General features: G+C 36.6%; 1 protein-coding gene across 1 annotated transcript in view; it reads right to left on the bottom strand.

The window, feature by feature from the left end:
* THSD7A (thrombospondin type 1 domain containing 7A) overlaps positions 1 to 20,966 on the bottom strand; it is a 486,308-nt gene extending 465,342 nt beyond the window's left edge. Inside the window, exon 1 of the mRNA XM_007982032.3 lies at positions 20,077 to 20,966. Coding sequence (XP_007980223.3) covers positions 20,077 to 20,257 — 181 coding nt within the window. The 5' untranslated portion in view covers positions 20,258 to 20,966. The remainder of the gene's footprint in view (positions 1 to 20,076) is intronic.
* Between the last annotated feature and the right edge of the window lie 563 nt (positions 20,967 to 21,529).

Here is a 21,529-nt window from a genome sequence, read left to right as displayed (position 1 = left end):
TGCTGAACTTCAAACTTCTGAAGACATTTCTGCATCACAATAAGCTGCAGATTAAATTATATGGCATATGATGTTAGTGTTAAGGATATTTTATTAGTTTACAATATTTTAAAACTTGGTAATTTGTGTGTAATGTCTCTTTTGTCCATTAACCTGACTTAGATTAAGAAAACAAATTTCCTATGCACATTAACCAATAGAATTATCAAGCACTCACACACAAACACACACACATACACACAAACTTAAAACAATGACATGCACTATACACAAGTTAGGTAAAGACCTTCAAAATAGAAAGAATATTTCAAGTTTTCCTCTGGTTTAAAATTGCTATCTTTATACTTAAGGAGTGAAATGGTTTGTGTGCTCATGATGCATTTAGGAGTAGCTAGTTTTCTTCCTCCTCAAGAGACTTTTTTACATTGGCCCAAGATTTAGGAAAAATTAAGCATATATATGAATTCAAATTAAAAATCCTATTGTACTAGTGGTAAGAGAAACCTACTATATAAATCCCTGAATACTGACAGTCCTAATTTTCATCTCCTTCATCACATGCCCTAAGACATATAGTATCTTCAGAAAAGTCGTTTTTAAAGTACACGAGACAGGATGAGAATGTTTCCAAAGTCTGTTGACTGTAATGCTTGCAAAGGATTTCATTTGAATACATTTATACTAGTTCTTTTACCTGCAATAATAAATTTTAGCTCATTTCACAGCTGTATCCCATACAGCAGTCCACACTAAATATATCAGCTTAGCTGCCTGCGGACAAATATAATGATGCTTGCAGGTTTTCACTTGGATTCTTTCTGGGAAGAAAAGAAAAGGAAAACTACAGCTGGAATGCAATTCTCCCTTTAAAGGACACAGTGAAAGTCAGCATTTTCTATTGTTGATAATATGCCTATTCATGAAATTACATCGGTTTATATATTTGAAAAAGATTTCCTGAAATTAAAGGTAGACTGCAATATTGTACCAAAACACAACACAGGTGGTCAGACAAGGGAGGTGGGAGAGAAGAGAAAAGAACCACTGAGCATAATAAGAGACATTTGAAGAGACAGTGAAAGAAATCTGAGACTATAAAGGAGAAGAAAAGAAAATTGTGTGTGGTGGGGGTGGAGGGGAGAGAGAGAGAAGAAGAGAGAAATGGGGAGAGGGAGAGAGGGTGCCCTGTCAGGTTTTTTGGGAGACACACAGATGAGGAAGATTTAGAATGTTCTGTTGTGTGGCATTCAGTTTAAACTCCTGTGTTATGTATTTTCAAGAAAATTCACAGTAAAAATCTGTATAACCCTTTACAAAATGAATTTAAAAATGTAAATATACTGCAACTGAATATTTAGTTATAGCTTGAAGCAGTACTTTATACTTTTAAATAAGATGCATTGCATCATGAAACAGTATGGGAACATACTTATATTTAATTATAGGGCAACAGATTTTATAGATAAAATATGTTATCATTTATGTTAGAAAAGTGAAGGAAACTATGAGAGAAAATGGCAAAATCTCAAGAACATGGTAAAGTGATCAGTCAACACATTACATAGTCAAAATATTTTTCAAAACACAAGTCTATAATCATTTACTCTATCTCCCTATACTTGTGTGAAAATATTAAATACAAATTTCTGTTGTCACCTATTATTTATACCATATAATGCTAATTTAAATCTTGGAGACTTAATCTTCACAAAACTGGAGAGTATTTTCCCTGACCTTGGCTTTTCAATCAAAATATTAGAAGCATACTTTAAAGGACTTTATAGAAAATTTCATTTTTATGTATATCATAACATCAAAAGACACCATGATATGTGTCCTGGCTGCTAGTTTTATACTAAGAGTGTGGTTTGGGTTAAATCACTTAACTTCAGTACCTGAGTTCATTCTTTCATTAAAGGAGAAGAATGCCCTATATTAATGAAGAAATCGTGAGAATTTAGTGAAAGAACATGTATGCATGAGTGCTTGGGGAATTACAGAGTACTATAAGAATACAAGGAAGTATTGTTATTCTACCCACTAAGCTGTAAAAAGGATATAGGCACCTTCAAAACAGATTAGCATTGAAAGTTTTTATTGGTATAATTTAGATTTCTCTGCAACTTTAAAATACATGTGATAAGTCATGACAGCTCTGCCATCCCAACTACTTTATTCTTTTCTTTATTGAAGCCTTCACTATGCGATCAGATTAAAAACCCAAAAGGAACTTCTTGTTGGCATCCTATTAAGTGTGTTCATGATTATTTCAGCAGATTTTCTTCCTAAATGCACTTTTATTCTTATGAATTAGGTCCCCTAAAGCACGTTCCTATATTTTAATTACTTATCTTCTAATTACATGTTCTTAAATGATAATTACGTTATATCTGAAATTCATAAAAAAATATAATATGTATTAAGCTGTGCTGGGTTTAAAAAATATGGCTCAACTGGGTGTGGTGGCTCATGCCTGTAATCCCAGCACTTTGGGAGGCCGAGGCAGGCAGATCATGAGGTCAGAAGATCGAGACCATCCTGGCCAACATGGTGAAACCCTGCCTTTACTAAAATTCCAAAAAATTAGCTGGGCATGGAGGCATATGCCTGTAAACCCGTCTACTTGGGAGACTGAACCAGGGGAATCACTTGAACCTGGGAGGCGGAGGTTGCAGTGAGCCAAGAGAGCGCCACTGCACTTTAGCCTGGGCAACAAAGCAAAACTCCATCTTAAAATAATAATAATAATAATAATAATAATAATATGGCTCAGTTTGGCAGTTTCTCAGACAATTAAAAATACAGTTACCATAAGATCCAGCAATTTAACTCCTAAGTATACATTCAAGAAATGAAAATACATATCCACACTAAAACTTGCACATGAATGTTCATAGTAGCATGATTTATAGTAGTCAAAAGGTAGGAACAACCCAAATGTCTATCAACTGAGGAACAAACAAAAGGAAGTGTATTTATCCAGCGGAATACTGTTTAGCAATAAAAAGAAATGAAGCAGTAATACTTGTAAAACATGGATAGACTTTGTAAACATGATACGTGAAATAAAAGGTCACAAAGGATCATGCAAGTTATGATGCCATTCATATGAAACGTCCAGACTAAGTAAATAGAGAGAAAAGGTAGATTGATATTTGCCCAGGACTTGTGGTGATGTCTAAGGGATGCAGATTTCTTTTTGGGGTAATGAAAATGTTCTTGAATTGATTGTGGTAATGGATGCACAACTCTGTGAATACACTAAAAGCCATTGAATTGTACACTTTAAATGGGTGATTGCATGCTATATGAATTCTATCCAATAAAGCTGTTAAAAGAATGGCTCTTTGATAGCACTCCCAAGTATTCAGCAAATGACTAACAAAGGAGATTCATCTCATTTATAATAACATGGCACAAGAGTTTAATTTTCACTCCAATTTCCACATTTTTCATAAAATGCTCAAAATAATTTAGCTTTTAGATGATGCTATCAAGGTAGAAAATTATTTCAATAAGAATGGTCTTGAAAGCTCTGAAAACTTTCATCATGATTCGGGAAATCATGACTTTCACGATTCGGGAAATCATGACTCATGATTCTGCAGTGCTTGATCAATCAAGGTTGAAGAACCACCTTGTCTGCTTCATAATATTTATTCTCTTCTCGTGGAACTTGCACAGCTGAAGCAGTTCAAAATCACTTCTCTTATAAAACAAGCTGAGAGAACTAAAGAAATTAGATTAAATATTGCATTAAGAGACAGGGAGAGAAACGTATCTTAGCAGGAGTCAAAGCTCTCCTTATGAATTATTTGATTTCATAAATCCAAATCCATTTTGATGACTCTCCCATTAGAGGTATGCAGTCACCACAGCAAACTCTCAAAAGAAGCTGTTCGATAGTCATTGGATCTTCTGATCTTTGCTGCATTTCTGTGATTATCTGTGCCAGTTCATGAACAGCAGATGCCTTAATCCTCATCACTCCTCTCTCCACAGGACCCATGAACTAATGAGAACAAATGAAGCACAGTGCATAGAGAAATGTTGATGTTGGCTGGAAACATGGCTGCTTAGACACTTTAATTTGAATTTGTTGTTACATATACTTTCATGTAGCCATGCTCTAAAACTAAAAAAAAAAAGAATCTTTTAAAAATCTTTTTTACCCTCCATTTTTAAGCTTCATGTTTTTGAAGACCTGATATGATTGTCAAAGGCAAAGGTTGTCAATCAATGCCCCATAGTCCAATTTTGGCCAGCTAGACGCTGCATTCAGCCAACGGTATTGTCCTTTATGTGATTTTTTTGTTTCCAGTTGAACCTGGTCTCTACCTGATTGCAAGTGATGGACTTGAAGCAAGGTAAGGGATTGGTGTTGCTTCTCTTAACCAGGTAGCCCACAACAGAGAAGAGTTGAGTACAGCCGGCCTTTATATCATGCCTCATCTACTCTCCTCATTTGTATTCCCTTTCACAGAACTCATCAGGGATGAGTTCTATACCTGTACATTTAAATATATGTACATATATTTAAGCTTTACTTATTTTAATATTACTTTACTCAAAACGGCAGAGGAAAAAATAAAATATGACATCATTCTTATTAATAAACCTGAAAGGATGCTACACTATCGAAATTACTGCATTTAATTAGCACTACCTAAGATAGCATTTCTCTTGGAAAGTTTGCAAGGAGAATTATAATAGCTCATTTAGATGAACAATCATATAAAACTCATATATTCACATCTGGCTTAACATTTACAAATACATCCTTTCATTCCTGACAATATTTTATAAACCCAAATAGACTTGAGCTCCTAGATTCTATGAATCAGAAAACAGCAAATAAACTTCTTATTATTACGAAAAGACTCTGTCATCCATCCATTCCCTTCTTCTCCAAACTCATATCCACCCTTCTTCCCACCCCAAATTATTCCCTACTTTTTATGACTCCAAACTTCTTTCTATCCCTGGAAACATGCCATTTAATTTTTTCACAACTGTTCCTTCTCTGCCTGGATTCTGTCTCTCTATAGCCTTTCTCCATTTGTAAACTGATTACCTTTCAGATTTGTGTCTTATGAAAGTTTTCCTTCCCTGTCTCATTTTGCAAGAGAATTACTCCCTCCTGCATTTTACATCCATATATGTTTATATTTTTGTAATAAGTTCACTAGCCTCAAATAACTTATTTACACAGGATAGAGAACTCCTTGAAGGACCTCGTGTGCTATTCATGTTTGTTCCCCTGCACCTGACACACAGACCTTGCCATAAAATAGGTACTAAGTGCCTGCCAATTTTCCTCAGTTGAATTTGATTAACACAAACCGGGGAATACAAAGGTCACTTAATTCAGACTGTGAATGGAATGCCCTGAAATAGTTGTGCAATGCGATATATGTTTTTATATAGATACCTGTAATCCATATTATTCCATCTGGGTCTGTTACCATTCTTGCCTTAATGGTGTCATAATCAATGGAAACCATTGACAAGTAATGTTTTAGAGAAATAGTGTTCATGGATATGCTGGCAGGTAGATGCTATTAGAAAAGTACTTCTTGGAAATTTGTGCAAGCATTGCAGTTTGAAAACATTGTACAGGCACCAGAGTGGCAAACACAGGAAGATGGTTAGACATAAAAAGGGTCTTAAAATAAAAGCTGTAAGTTAGTGGAAGGTAATGAAAGGACTTTCATAATAGCTTTTATGAGTGGGTTATTGATGAACATAAGCTTGGCACAAAACTTTGTAAAATAAAATCTTAATGTAAAATTTGTATAATATTTTAGTAAAAAATGTGTATAATTGCAAACATTTTAAAAAGTCACTACTATAAATACCACATAAAAATATATTTTGGGAGGTATAATTTTCATAATATCAGGTAAATGATGAAGTCCTGTGTGATAATTTAGCCATATATTATTGCATTATTTGCATGTGCCTATATATATATATATATATATATAAATGCATCTAGATATGCAGATGTGTATATGTGTGTGATTATGCTTATAAAGGTGCATCAAATTATTATTGTGATTCTGACATAAATTTACAAGTGCTTCACAAATTTTAAAGAACGTACAAATAAATGGGTTGTAATGGACATGAAATAGTTGAATAGTTTTCTCTCCTTCAAGCTGGGAGACAACATTTTCATTTCCTTCAGAATATTTTGAATCACATATATTGACATGTGAGAGTGGGATATTCATATATATATATCTCACACACACACACACACACACACGCACACAATGCATCTTAGGAGAGGAGTTTAAGAAAGGAAGTCTCATCATTAATCGTACACTTCCAACATCCTTTCATTCACAGCATCACTGAGCAGGAAAGTCTTGCCAAGAATAATATCGAGTTTTCCAAGCAAAGGAACTTTGGAACCCACAGTCCCACTTAGAGAGTCAAACCTCCAGCACTGCCTACATGACTAAGATATGCACAATCACAAGTAAAATTAAAACACTGAGGCAGAATGCCTGCATTTAAAAACCATACTTTGAACAACCTTACAGTAAGGCTGAGCATGGTAGTTTCTTTGTTGACTCTGACCACAGGTACAGAACAGAGCAATGTCAGATGCAGAGAAGCTTGGCATTCATATGCAGATCCAAGGAGGAAAAGGAAACAAAGTAAAAAAGGAAAGGACGCAGACAGATTCAGGAGACAAATTCTGTACCAGTGAGCAGTTCATACCAGGATTATAGCCAAGTAAGGGATAACATTTACTGAGCACTGGCTTGTGCCAGGCACCATCTAAGTACACTATAGGTTTATCTCAAGCTATCTTTAAAATAATCTATAGAGGTAGTTACTAATATCATATCACATGGTATAGCTACAAAATAAAAGAGAGATTAGAAATCATATTCCTAATAAATAACAAAATTAGGTCAAAATTCATGTACTTCTGACTCAGAAGTCTGTTCTTAAACATCTTTTTATTGACTACACACACACACAGACAAATGCACACAAACATATATTTATTTAACTAGTTATTGATTAGGTGCTTCTTTCATTCTAAGCTATGCATTCAATTCTTTGCGACTGATCTGTAAATCCCTGAATACAGTGGAACTCTGTAACATTTATAGTCACATTCTGATTTTTGTAGAGAAAATAAAAATAACTTTTAAATAATGTAAATCAAATAGTCACTATGTGTGTTCTGATACCACTTCTTCTCTGGTACAATAGGGAACATACCTACAAACACATCCATCTACAACACTCAGAATGTCCTGTTATTGCTAGTGCTATAATGGCCTCAGGGAAAACATTTTATACAGACTACACAGAACAATTATAAAGCCCTGTATTGGCCATATACCATAAGTTAAATTATTTCAGCTACATAATCAATGTCTGTGCCCAATACATTTGCTTGGGAAATTTAATTTTCCATCAGGCAGTATCGTTCTAGGTTAGGCTGTTAATAGTGTACTATATTTCTATTCTCATGCACACCACCATCCACTTCTGGGTCATTGTTTACCTATCTCCTTTCTGAGTGTGCTCAACAATTTACGTCAATGGGAAGGTCATGGGACTGACCTAAGTAGCAGGCTGACTTAACAACTTGGTTTCAGGTCAACTTACTAGGGCTTCAGCACAGTGGACCTTCGCTGATTCCCAGAAGTTCATAAAAATGTTGCATCTCCCACTTTTTCCCAGACTATGGCTTCCTCAGTGCAAAGCAAGGAAAAGTAGATATGCAGCTACATGATTTATTAACCGTACCAGAGTCTGCTAGGGCTACAGGAGGTATGTATTACACTTGAAAATTTCCCCAGCTTGCAGGCTTAACGTAATCTTTATTATATTTGCCTATTTCCTTCTACTTTAAGATATCATTCATAACTCCCAAGGTATTCCTCTCAAGGGGGAGCAAAGTGTAGGACCATCTACATTTATTCCTTACTTAATTCCCATGTGGTTTTTTTTCATTATTGAACAATTATCTTCAGTATGTGTCATTCTATCAGAACAATAAAAAGTGGAATATGTGCAGCACAGTCTGGATTGAGACTTTGAACTCTGCCAGCTAAGAGTTAGCTACCTAGTCTTGCTACTATTACTCCTACAATTAACAGAATGCAGATCTATCACCAAAGAACATCTGCAGATGACAAGCAGATGAAACATCATGTTAGTAGGGAACTGCAAATTGAAACAAGATATGCATCCATTAGAATGGCTAAAATAAAAAATACTAAAAACACCAAAAGTTGGTGAGGAGTGGAGAAACAGGAACTCTCACTCACTGCTGGTGGAAATGCCAAATGGTACAGCCACTTTGGAAGGTAGTTTGGCAGTTTCTTATAAAACTAAATATATTCTTGCCATATGATCCCGCAACATGCTCCTTGGTATTTACGCAAATGAACTAAAAACTTACATCCACACAAAAATATGCACATGAATATTCATAACTGCCCAAACTTGGAAGCAACCAAGATGCCTTTAAATAGGTAAGTGAATAAACAAAGTGTAGTATAGCCAAAGGATGGAATATTTTTCAGCACTCAAAAGAAATGAGCTGTCAAGCCATGAAAAGGCACGTAGAAAACTTAAACACTTATTGCTAGTAAAAGAGGCCCAACTGAAAAGGCTACATATGGTATGATTCCAACTATATAACATTCTCCAAAAAGCACAAATATGGAGACAGTAAAAAGATATGTCTTTGCTAGGGATTTGGGAGGCGGAAGGGAGAAATAGAGGCAGCACAGGAAATTTTCAGGGTAGTAAAACTATTCTACATAATACGGTAATGGTGGATAAATATCTCTACATAGTTGATAAAAATCCTTAGAATGTACAATTCTAAGAGTGAATCCTAATGTAAACCATGGACTTTGGTTAATAATAATGTAGCAATATTGGTTCATTAATCGTAACTAATTTACCATACTAGTGAAAGATTCTAATAATAGAGGAAAATAGTGGGAGAATGGGAACATAAGGGAACTCTGTACTTTCTGCTTAATTTTCTATAAATCTAACACTGCTTAAAAAATAGTCTATTAAAAATAAAATCATTTTAATCCAAGCATCGTTCTCCCATGCTACCCCTGCCCCCACCCCACACACCAACAACAAATGAGAAAAACAGCTAAAGCCCAATGTGCTGTGTTCTGCTCAAGAGCTGGGCCTGACCCCCGGGCTCCACGGCCAGCCTCCTCTGTCCAGTGGGAGGCAGTGCCAGGGATGCCTTCCACGGTAATACAATATGCATGGCTGGTAAGGGGTGGTGGTAGGATTTTGAGAATCTTCTTGAGGTTCTTCTGTTTAGCTCCTCGCCAGCCGTCTTCCCAGCGCCTCTCTCCCCGAGCAATGAATCCCGTCAAGAGTGGCCCCTACTCAGTTGTGGACTGTAAATCGTCCTTCTCTTCTCTGTTCTCTGTCCCACTCTTGTCTTCAATCTCCCCTTCCTCCCCACTGAACTTGTCATGGGCCCACTTGGGGCTGGTGCTTGATTTCCAGAACATGAACCGGCGCTGACCCAGAGGTCATCATGCAAGTAGTACTTCTTGCTTTTGGGTGTGTACTCTGGGTCCCACTCCTCTTCCCGGTTTCTTTTGTGAAAATTGTTGTTGTTGTTATTGTTGCCAGAGTAGTTGCCTCTGCCCCAGCCTCTTCCTCTGGCTCGAAACTGAAAGGTTCCTCAAGCTCTGCCACCTCCTCTTTCACTTGGACACAAAGTCTTTGGTCCCCAGTCTCGATTTCTCAAAGCCCGTGGTGTTCTCCCTGTCTCGTCAATGTACTCTTCTGCTTTGTAGGAGTGAGATGACTGGGAGGAAGAGGAGGAGGATCTGGACCTGCCTCTCACCCTCCGGTACTTCTTCTGCTTCTTTGATCCTTTATGAGTTTTCTGTTTTCTCTGCTGACCTTTCCCTCAAGTGGATGGAGTCTTGGGAATTCACTGATTCTCTCGATTTACTTCGTTTAAGATCTCTTCTCCTTATGTTTTTTTACAACGTTCAATATCAAGGCTGAGATCAACAGGATCATCTTTATATTTTTCCTCAGGCTTGCAGTCAGGTTCTCTGGGACTTTTCATTTCAGAGGATGCAATGGCATCTTTTTGGCTAGGTCCAATTATGCATCAGAAACAATAGATAGTTTACTTTTTGGTATCCTTGCTCCAAGTATTGCCTAGTTTCCCTCAGCCTTTCCCAATATGCTATTTTTGGACAAATTTATAGGGTACATGTGCAATTTTGATACATGTATAGATTGCATAGTGATCAAGTCAGGAATTCTAGGATATCCAACATCCAAATAACACACATTGCACCCATTAGGTAATTTCTCATCATCCACCCTCCTCTCACCTCCTAACCTTCACAAATCTCCTTTGTCTATCATTCCACTCTCGACATCTATGTGTACACATTTTTACCACCCACTTATGAATGAGAACATGTGGTATTTGACTTTCTGTGCCTACCTAGTTTCACTTAAGTTAAAGACCTCTAGTTATATCCACACTGCTGCAAAACACATAATTTTATTCTTTTTATGACTCAATAGTATTATATTGTATACATATACACCATACATTTTCAATGTCCATTCTTCTGTTGATGGACACTATGTTTGATTCCATATCTTTGCTATTGTGAATAGTACCATGATTAACATGAGTATAGGTGTCTTTTGATATATTGATTTTTTTTTTCCTTTGGGTAGATACCCAGCAGTTGGATTGATGGATTGAATGGATGTTCTATTTTTATCTCTTTGAGAAATTTCCATAGTGTTTTCCATAGATGTTGTACTAATTTACATTCCCACCAATCGCGTAGTGGATATCGAGCACTTTTCCATATACCTGTTAACCATTTGTATGTCTTCTTTTAAAAATGCCTATTCATGTCCATTGCCCACTTTTTAGTGGGATTTTTAAAAACTGAGTTGTTCAAGTTCTTCCAGTATATTCTGATAAACAGTATATTCTAATATCTGGTATACTGCAGATGTTAGTTTCCTGATGGATGAATAGTTTGCAAATATTTTCTCCCGCTCTGCAGGTTGTCTGTTCACTCTGTTGATCATTTATTTTGGTATGCAGAAGGTTTTTAGTTTAATTAAGTTTCATTTGTCTACTTTAGTTTTTGTTTCCTGTGACTTTGAGGTCTCAGTCATAAATTGATTGCCTAGACTAATGTCCAGAAGAGTTTTCCATAGGTTTTCTTTTAGTATTCTTATAGTTAGGGGTCTTATGCTTAAGACGTTAATCCCTCTTGGGTAGATTTTTGTATGCAATGAGAGATAGGGGTCTAATTTCATTCTTCTGCACATGAAAATTCAATTTTCCCAGCACCATTTATTGAAAGGAGAGTTCTTTCCCCAATGTATGTTTCTGCTGGCTTTGTCAAAAATCAGTTGGTTTAAAATATGTGGCCTTATTTCTGGGTAATCCATTCTATTCCATTGATCTATTTTTATACTAGTACTATGCTGTTTGGGTTACTATAGCCTCATAATATAATTTGAAATTGGGTAATGTGATTTCTCCAGTTTTGTTCTTTTTGCTAAGGATTGCTTTGGCTATTTGGGTTCTTTTTTATGGCTCCGTATGAATTTTAGGATTCTTTTTCTAATTCTGTGAAACATGGCATTGGTATTTTGATAGAGATTGCATTGAATTTATAGATTTCTTTGGGCACAACGGTCATTGTAACAATATTAATTCTTCTAATTCATGAGCATGGGATGTTTTTCCATTTGTTTGTGGCATTCACAATTTCTTTCATCAGTGTTTGGCAGTTTTCCTTGAAGAGATTATACATGTCTTTAGTTAAATTCATTTGTAAGTATTTTATTTTTGCAGCTATTGTAAATTGGATTGTTTTCTTGATTTCTTTCTCAGCTAGGTCTTTATTGGTATATAGGAATGCTTTTAATAGTTTTATCACTTCCCATTAATATATACTTTTTTGCTGTTTAGGTACATAGGAACTATATGCATGGGAACCACCTATTTGATTTTTTAATCTAAGTAACCAATGAATTCTGAGAACTAACTGTGCAATGTACACCAAGAAAGACAAGATATAAACAGTAGTGTCTTAAAACACTAATTTAAATGATCACCTATGAAGTAAAAACAAAACAACTCATAAAACAGAAACAATTCTACTGTGACAACATTTAATGCTCTCATCACTTGAATGCATTTTAAACTATCAGTGTAAAGTTCTCATGAAAAAAATTAGAAAAGATATCTACCTTATGACTCATTGGCATCTCTATTTCACAGTCTACACTGTCTCTGGTAGTAGGAAAGATACATTTTCTCAAGTGCCACATGCTCAGTGCCTCCTTCATTAAGGGCCAGTCTAATGTGCCTTTATATTAATTCTAAGGGATCCTGTCCTATACATTCACTACAGTGAGGGACTTCCAATCCTCTCTTCGCAAAGAAACCCCACTATCCAGTATTCTCATTCTAACTCATATCAGAGGTCAAGAAACTTGAATTCCTCCTAAAAGGACCTAAACCACAATCATACTTGACCAATAACCTAGTCAGAATCCTTCCCCCCACCATCAGGCTAGTCCTCTATACAGTAATAGTTGGCAGAAGAAAATCTGGATTACGTGCCATCCTATTGTACTCTTAATCTCAGCTATGATTGGGGGCTGCTGTCATTTTACAAATCAGGTAGTTGTGTATAATTTTCAGAAGGAGTTACCTAAGTTACCCCAATTTCATTGAAACAGTTAAAGATTCTTAAAATTCCCTGACAATTAGACTTTTTGATCCAACCAACCAATATACTTTTATTTTTTTTGTTGTTTTTTGAGAAGCAGTCTTGCTCTGTCGCCCAGGCTGGAGTACAGTGGCAGGATCTCGGCTCAATGCAGGCTCCGCCTCCCAGGTTCACGCCATTCTCCTGCCTCAGCCTCCCAAGTAGCTGGGACTACAGGCGCCCGCCACCATGCCTGGCTCTTTTTTTTTTTTTTTTTTTTTTTTTTTTGTATTTTTGTATTTTTAATAGAGATGGGGTTTCACTGTGTTAGCCAGGATGGTCTCGATCTCCTGATCTCGGGATCCGCCCGCTTCGGTCTCCCAAAGTGCTGGGATTTCAAGCGTGAGCCACCGCGCCCGGCCAACCAATATATTTTTAATGAATTCTGAGCACTGATGGTGCTATGTAAATTACAAAAGAAAAAAAGACCAGACATAAACTGCAGTGGTTTTTAAAATGTATTTAAATGATCACTTACCAAGTAAAAACAAAGCAATGTGTAAAATACAAGCAACTATACTGTGACAGCATTTAATTTAGAAGTGATAGGAAACAATGTTAATTTCAAGAACGTAAAATATTAACTTTTTGAGAAATCCCCTGAGACACAATAATAAAATGAAGTATAATACGTTCTGTTTACATAAGTAACCCTAAATTTGGTGCTCAAAACATTTTTATAGTCATTGGTACGTGCTGTCTACATATAAGTGACAAATTAATAAAAAATATGTCTATAATACAATAATTTCTTTCTATACTTGCTTTTTTGTCTTTCATGCTGTCATTTAGTTGCAGAAAACAGGTAAGTATGTTAGACCAGTAAAATTTCTGCAAGTTATGTCATTTTTAGGCGAATAACTGGTAAAGAATGGTAAGAGAACTAACAGTTTTTGAATGTCTGCCGCGTTTAGGTCATGGCAGTACATACTTTCTGTTTATTACCTGTAGAAAAACCTCATAAATGCCTTCTTACTTCCGAACTTGTGTCATTGTTCTAAGGTGAAAAACAAAGCCAGATAATTGATCTAACTTAATCAGTCAGGTAGAGGAAAGATGTAAACTGATTTGTCTGATCTCAAAGTCTATGTTCTTTCCATTCTAAAATGGTGTCTCCCTTATAACCTGGAGTATCTACTAGTCTGGTTAACTATATCAATTTGTAATTTCTAGTGCATTTACTGGAAAAGAAAAGATGCTTAAGAGAAGGCTAATGCACATTATTGGGCTTGCTCCAGATCATAAACTTAAATAGCTATTGTACCATCTGATAGAATAATAGCAATAATAAAAACTATCATTTACTGTACTTTTAATATGTTTCAGGTACTCTCCTAGTACATTACATACATTACCACATTTAAACCTCAGAAAACCCCTATAGAATGCATCCCATTAATCCATATTGGAGATGAAGGAAAAAAATTCAGAAAGATAAAATAACTTTGTAGGTAACATGAATAGAATATTTTCCATCCATGTTGCCCCAGATTGATTAATGTTGACACCCATCCTCTCTCTACCCTATTCCATCCTTCTCATTCATGAAATGAGAAAACGATGTGACATTCTGAATAAAAGTAAATTGTAAGAACAATTTAAGTTCAAAACACTTGTGCTAGGATAATGCTACCTGATATTATGACTACCTGGAATGATATTCATCTCTCCTTTGTTAATTAAAGATAGGTAGAATTAAAATAGATATAGTTCCATAAACATTGGAGAATATGTTTTATGCAGAATAATAAGTACTATTAGCATAAGTACACAAAAGTTAAAAAAAGATAACATTGTTTTTACTAAAGTTGAAGAACAAAAGCATAATTTTAATGCAATTACTGTGTAAAGGACACAGTGACTGTCAATAATGGCAATGTCCTGCATTACATGAATCCAGTTTAAAAGTGTTTAATGTGAGTATACTCCTTGACAGAAAACACACACCTGTAAATACCCTATCACCTGAATTCTAAATAATGGCTATTATGTACATGTTTATTGGATTTCAATATAATTTCATCATTATGAAAATAAATTCAATTAACTCATTAAGATATTTTTGAAAATATATCTACGACAGAAGTTGATAGAAGTTTATGTATTCGATATTTTTGTCTGATTAATGCTAAGTCAGTTGCATTTTGCTTAATTCATTGGCACTCTTAATTTGGAATTGCCAAGTGAATATAACTAACCATAATTATTATAGAAACAATCTCATATGCTAGAATAATAAAAAGTGCAAATGTCCCTGTAATCCCAGAACTTTCGGAGGCTGAGGCGGGCAGATCACCTGAGTTCAGGAGTTCGAGACCAGCCTGTCCAACATGGTGAAACCCAGTCTCTACTAAAAATACAAAAATTAGCCCAGTATAGTGCCAGGCACCTGTAATCCCAGCTACTCAGGAGGCTGATGCAGGAGAATAGCTTGAATCTGGGATGCAATGGTTGCAGTGAACCAACATCATGCCACTGCACTCCAGCCTGGGCAAAAGAGTGAGACTCCATCTTAAAAAACAAAAAGTGCAAATGCCATTAACAACTACTAGTAACAGTAGTTATTCATCTTTCAGTGATATGAATGCTATGCCTCTTGTGTGTATGAAATATATTTTCCAATTATTCAAAGATAAGTTATCTTTGAAATGACTGTGATACAAAAGTGCTGCAAATCTTAACTTTTATATATGATTGATTTAATGAATTTTTAGAGACAGGATCTTGCTCTGTCACCCAGACTGGAGTACAATGGTGTAATCATGGTTGACTGTAAACTTGAACTCCTAGGTTCAAGCAATCCTCCCACCTTGGCCTCTAAAAAGTTATGGTATTGCAGGTGTGAGCCACCCTGCCCAACAGACTTTTATATTTTAATAAATAAATTTTAATATCTTAAATTCTGGGGTTTTCCTCCTTATAAAACAACAACACTGTAGTAGAGAGACTTACATACCACTTATTAAACTTTATTGATACTATATCTTTTCTACTATCTTGCGTTTTATCCAATCAAGTTTATATCTCTATCTCTATACCTAAAATGTTTCCCAAAACACTGTGAATTATCTTACCAAGTTAACACACTTGATATTTTCTAAAATATTTTAGAATCCCTAGCCTTTCTAAATTTTTAAAATACTTTTTGCCACAATCTCCTTAATAAAATACCTTCTTCATCTAGTGTATCTTGTCATTTGCCTTGTACCTTTTCTGACCATACTTCCTTAGCCTGTTCCTCTAGATTTTCTCCCACTGTGGCCCTTTATATCTCAATATTCTCTGTGAAATATCCTGGCTCTTCTTTTCAATATTTTCCTTGCTTTAATGATCCCTCCCACTCCCATGGATTGAAATATATATTTATTGAGTTCCATGTTTACACCTTTGGCCTAACTCCTTCTCCTAAACTGAATCACCCATTCACTAATTTTCCCATGAGATATATTAGTCTAAATATGTCATTGCTACCTCAAGCTCAGTATATCTGAATTAAATTGATATTCTTCTTAACAACACTAAGAAATCTGTTCTTCCTTTTTTCATACCCTGTACCTCCATTACTGGCTACAGGCATAATAGAAACCTTGGTGGCATTTTCCTACTTTCCCTGGAAGGCACTGTATCTCCTGCACCCTAAACCTAAGCTAATATTACTTCAATGTGACCTCAAACCCTCTTCTACTCACTCTTCACTATAACTTCTATTGTCAGAGTTCTGTTCCCCTTTGTCTCTCAGTCAACAACTCACGTCACTGGCCTTCCAGCTTCTAAACTCATCTCTCTTCATTCTAGACAAACAAAATATCACTCTTCTGCTCAAAATTTCCAGTGGCTACCACCTGCTTATAAGTTAAACTCCAATATCTTATCATTGTTTGAAAGTTTATTGATAATCTGGTCCTATCTCACTGGATTGGCATGAAATCTTTTCATTGCTATCCAACATCTTGGGCTTGAGGTGCAGTGTACTACTGGGACTTCCAGATCTAGGAATGCTGTTGTGCCTTTTCATTTTTATTTTCTTTCTTCTCTCTGCTTAGAATGGCCTTCTACTCCTTCCTCAGTCAAAATCCAACTCATCCTTCAAGACCCAGATCATATATTAAATTATCTTTGAAACCCTTCACACCTCCTTTATCAGTCAAGTAACCTCTCTGTTCTTATAATGTTCTATTCATGTGTATGGTATGCTATGTTGTAATTGTGTATTTATAGTATTGTTTAATTGTGAGTTTCTCCTAAAACCTATAATCAGTTCAATAATAAATTTTTTAAAACAGTTAATTGTGAGTTTCTCAAGAGCAGGGATGGCAGTATCCCATTCAGTCTTTACCACAATGGTTACATATTTTAGGTCCTCAATAACTCTTTGTTGTGAGTTGAATTAATAAAGCATATATAGATAGATACATATTTAAGATTGCATATAATGTATAAGTAATTAGTATTGTATGTGAATATATTATATGTATACACACATGTGTATAGTTGGCTCTTGAACAACATGATTTGAACTGGGCAGTTCAACTTACATGCAGATTTTCTTCCACCTCTGCCACTCCTGAAACAACAAAACCAACCTCTTATCTATCTTCCTCTTCCTCCTCAGCTTATTCAATGTGAAGACAATGAAGATAAAGACGTTTATGATGATCCAGTTCCATTTAATGAATAGTAAATATACTGTCTCTTCCTCATGATTTTCCAAATGTCATTTCTTGGTCTCTAGTTTACTTTATTGTAAGAATATAGTATGTAATACATATAACATACAAAATATGTATTAATTGACCATTCATGTTATCTGTAAGGCTTCTGATCAATAGTTGGCTATTAGTTGTTAAGTTTTGGAGGGGTCAAAAGTTATACATAAATTTTCCACTGTGCATGTGGGTCAGCACCCCTAATCTGTGCATTGTTCAAGGGTCAACTTTATACACCCTTATTTGTTGCATATATGTATTTATGTGTGTATTTATAATACATGTATCTGACATATGTATTCATATATATGAAGCACTTTGGGGGTCAAATGGGCTCTTAAATATCATTTTATCTATTTAATGAATATTACAAAATAGAAAGCCAAGAACCAAAGTCATTAATGACTTTACCAAAGTTCTACAGCATGTAACATACACAGTTTGAGTTCCTGTCCCAGATCTTCATCCAGTGTAACAACTTTCACTATATCATTTTAATTCAATAATCTCACCATTAATCTGATTCTCTATAATCCTCTTTACCAAGACCAACCTTACCCTATTGGAATAGACATTCTGGAGTATCTCACCTCTTTTCTCTTCCAATTCCCTTCTTGCCTGTTTATTTTCATCAAGTGATACACACATAGTGATTCTGTAACCTCTAAATTTTCATTTATGGTATATCCTTTTTCTTTAAATATTCTCTAGTTCTGAGAACTACTTTCAACTCCATTACAAACATATTAAAGTCTCCTTTCCCTTTGATAAAAAATGATAAAGAAGTCATTATTTTGCTTTCCAATTGAATGAACTATTTTTTAAGGTGTCATCACATTTACATGCGGTTGAGAAAACTAAGGGTCAAAAGTTAAGTGAAGTGCCAAAATTCCTATAGCTGGCAAGAGCTGGGACTGGCACTGGAATCAAGGTCTCCATACCATTGTTTCTGAGAGCTTCCCACTATTTTAAGCTGTTTATTGGCTTGTGTTACTTCCGTGACGTTTATGATGACATATATTGACACCTCAGATGCTGTACAGTGAATGTTGGCTGGACTGTTTTCCATCTGAATTATTGCTTGGTTCTTGTTACTTTGCTAGTATAAATTTCAACTAGGCAAGTACTAGTTTATCTTACACTGACTTACCTAAGAAGCTCTTCCCAAGCATCCATATAATACCATTTAACGGTAAATTATAATTTGATTAATGTTTGTCATTATGAATGTGTTTTTAACAGGTAAAACCCTAGCTTAGGCTAAATTAGAGATCTTCAACTCTTTGTTTCAAATTGAAATAAATTAGTTTTATTTTATTTGAATTCATTACTCAACGGATCTGCAAACTTAAGATGTTAGCGAGAATAATCTTGCTTTTAAAAATGTGTATGTGTTTCATGTAATATTCTAAGACAAATTGTGTACTTTGACTTTAAATACATTTCTGTTTAATCTCCCTATTAAATGTCTAGATAGCTGCAAGTTCTTTAAAAATTTCAGATATCGATATTGATGCAATCGTAGAATAAATTGAGCTGTCTCTTCAGCAGTGGTACAGAGATGGGTTGAAGCAGGAAGAGACTCACTCCCTGAAACTTGTTTGCAACCCCGTGACGAATACATACTTTCCCTTTCAACTACAACATTCTCTTAATGTTTGGCATGACCGAGTTATTCTTAAATTACCCCCTAGCTCTAAGCAACGGGGATAATCTTCTCCCACTTTATTCCTACGAACATGTGAAGTTTCAGGTCCGCTAAAGAATTCTCAATGTTTTTTTAATGGACAGAGAAAGTGAGCCCGCAGAAAAGGGGTTAGTAATGCCTCACTTCGCATTGTTTTCCTGCCTGTCACGGCCCCTGCCAGAACCTCCAAGCACTTTGCCAGGGGGTACTGATGGGCAGTTAGTAGCTGCTTTTGTTGGCTGGTTGAAAAACAAAGCAAAATAATTCTCAAGGAAGGAAGGGAAAGTTTGAATCCAGACATCCTCAAAGTTGTACACTTTAAAAATCCTGCGATTCGCTAGTTAAGAATTGAGTTTTCAGTCTTTCCGGAAGGCTCACTGGAGCCCCATTCGCCTTTAATTGTTGGAACCGCCCTCACTTGGCTTGTTTCTGGGTGTCCCACATAACACAAAGCTAAAGTTAACAAATTCAACTCTATATCCACAAATGTCATGACAGCGAGCATATTGCTTGCCTGAACAATAAAGACTGAGGCTAAACTCTGCTTGTTCTTTGCTAGAAATGTGTTTAAGAAACTCCTAGTAGAATGAAAATCCAGAGGTTAAAAATATTGCACTTCATTATGGAAGTGCAGCGTTGCCCTCATTACGGAGCTGCGAGAGAAATATTCCAGCTACTCACTGTTGCCTCTTAGTTGTTATGCTTTTCTTTCCTAATTGCATCGGACATGACCTATTTGCTTCCTAAGAAATCATACTTTTTACCTTAGGATCCCAGCATAACCGAGCCATCCAAAAGCACCGGGGTCCCTACAGAAGCCCATCAGCTCCTTAATGTGCCCCTAGATGTGAAGATGGGGAAAAGGTAACTCCGTCCCACTTACCAGTCTTCCACAGATAGAGGGTGGGCACCTCCGCCTCGCCCTGTGCCGCAGCCCTGCCGGCGGCACCCGGGAGCAGCAGCAGCAGCGGGAGCAGCAGCAGCGGCAGCAGCTGCAGGACGCCCCGGCGCGGCCCCGCAGCGCCCCGGCTCCCGGACGCCCAGCACCTGGCTTGCAGCCCCATGCCGCCCGCAGCCACTCCAGGGTCCAGAGCCGTAGCGCGCTCGGCAGGGAATTTTTCTCCGCTCTTGGAACGTCTTCCCAAAGAGTACAGAGAGCAAAGCTCTTTCCTGCTATTGTTCGCTTCAGATGAGAAGGAGGGAGAGTGCGTCTAACACCAGGGAACAATAGCGTCCGCGGTGGTGGCCGTGGCCGCCGCCGCCGCCGCCGCCTCTGGCGGGGATGCTGCTGCCGCTGCCATTCCGCGCAGAATGGCAGGTCCTGGCGGCTCCGGAGGCAACTGTCCTCAGGGGGCCCCAGCTGACTGAGCAGGTCTGCTAGGTCTGGGAGGCAGCGCAGCCCCCGCCAGCTGGAAGGGGAGGAGGGGGGCGTGAGCCCAAAGGAGCAGAGGGGGCTGGAGGCAGAGGGAGGCGAGAGGGCGAGGGCGAGAAAGGGAGCGAGCAAAGGGGAGAGGGGCCAGCCAGGCGACACCCAGTTCCAACACCCGCCTAAAGAACTCCCGTGCACATGGTGCGATGAAATATGTTTGGAAGGATGCACCAATAAAAAGAATAATCACCCGGCAGATTTCAGAATGACAAATAACAGGCATTGATATTCACTGTCATCCAAGGAGTCAAACGCTAGATCTAGTGGCATGTTATTCTTAGTACGTATTTACACAAAGCATCAGTGTTTATTATCTATTTTTAAGCCATGGCTTCTGAATTACTTTGTGTGGGGAGCAGTATTTGAGATCAGATGTAAAAACACGAGAGCAGAAATGTTTACTTGTCAAAATGTACTTAAACACTTCTTTAAATGTTGTTTTCAACTTAATCTACTCTCAATAAAAATATGAGCAATACTGATGCTCTGTGACAAATTAAATTGTCTTTTAATAACCTTTAAAACTGAATTAGTATTCAATGAGTATTTCCAATGCTACCTAATTACATAAATACAATTGTACAAAAAAAAAAAACCTTAAAATTAAAATTATATTTCAGGTATAGAGTTCTGTCCCTTCATCTACTTCTTTCTCTCAAAAATATGCTACTTCTAAGTATTCAGATAGTTATGAGTCAAATTAAAGGTCAAACTGAGTCAGTCATGCTGTCTGGATATCTTGGAATTAGTAAATTCTTCATTTAAAATTTCCCTGACACCAATTTTTCTTAACTCTTACTGTAGCAAAATGCCTGTCACCATCTAAATAAAGAACCACATGTGTTTGCATATTTTGTCCTTTGTGTTTCCACTTTCTTCTACCAACAGTAATAGAAGAACGTGTGTG

This window comes from Chlorocebus sabaeus, chromosome 21, assembly GCF_047675955.1.
Source record: "Chlorocebus sabaeus isolate Y175 chromosome 21, mChlSab1.0.hap1, whole genome shotgun sequence".
NCBI classification, from domain to species: Eukaryota; Metazoa; Chordata; class Mammalia; order Primates; family Cercopithecidae; genus Chlorocebus; species Chlorocebus sabaeus.
Note: the sequence above shows the minus strand (reverse complement) of the source record. Positions and strands in the feature narration are given on the sequence as shown.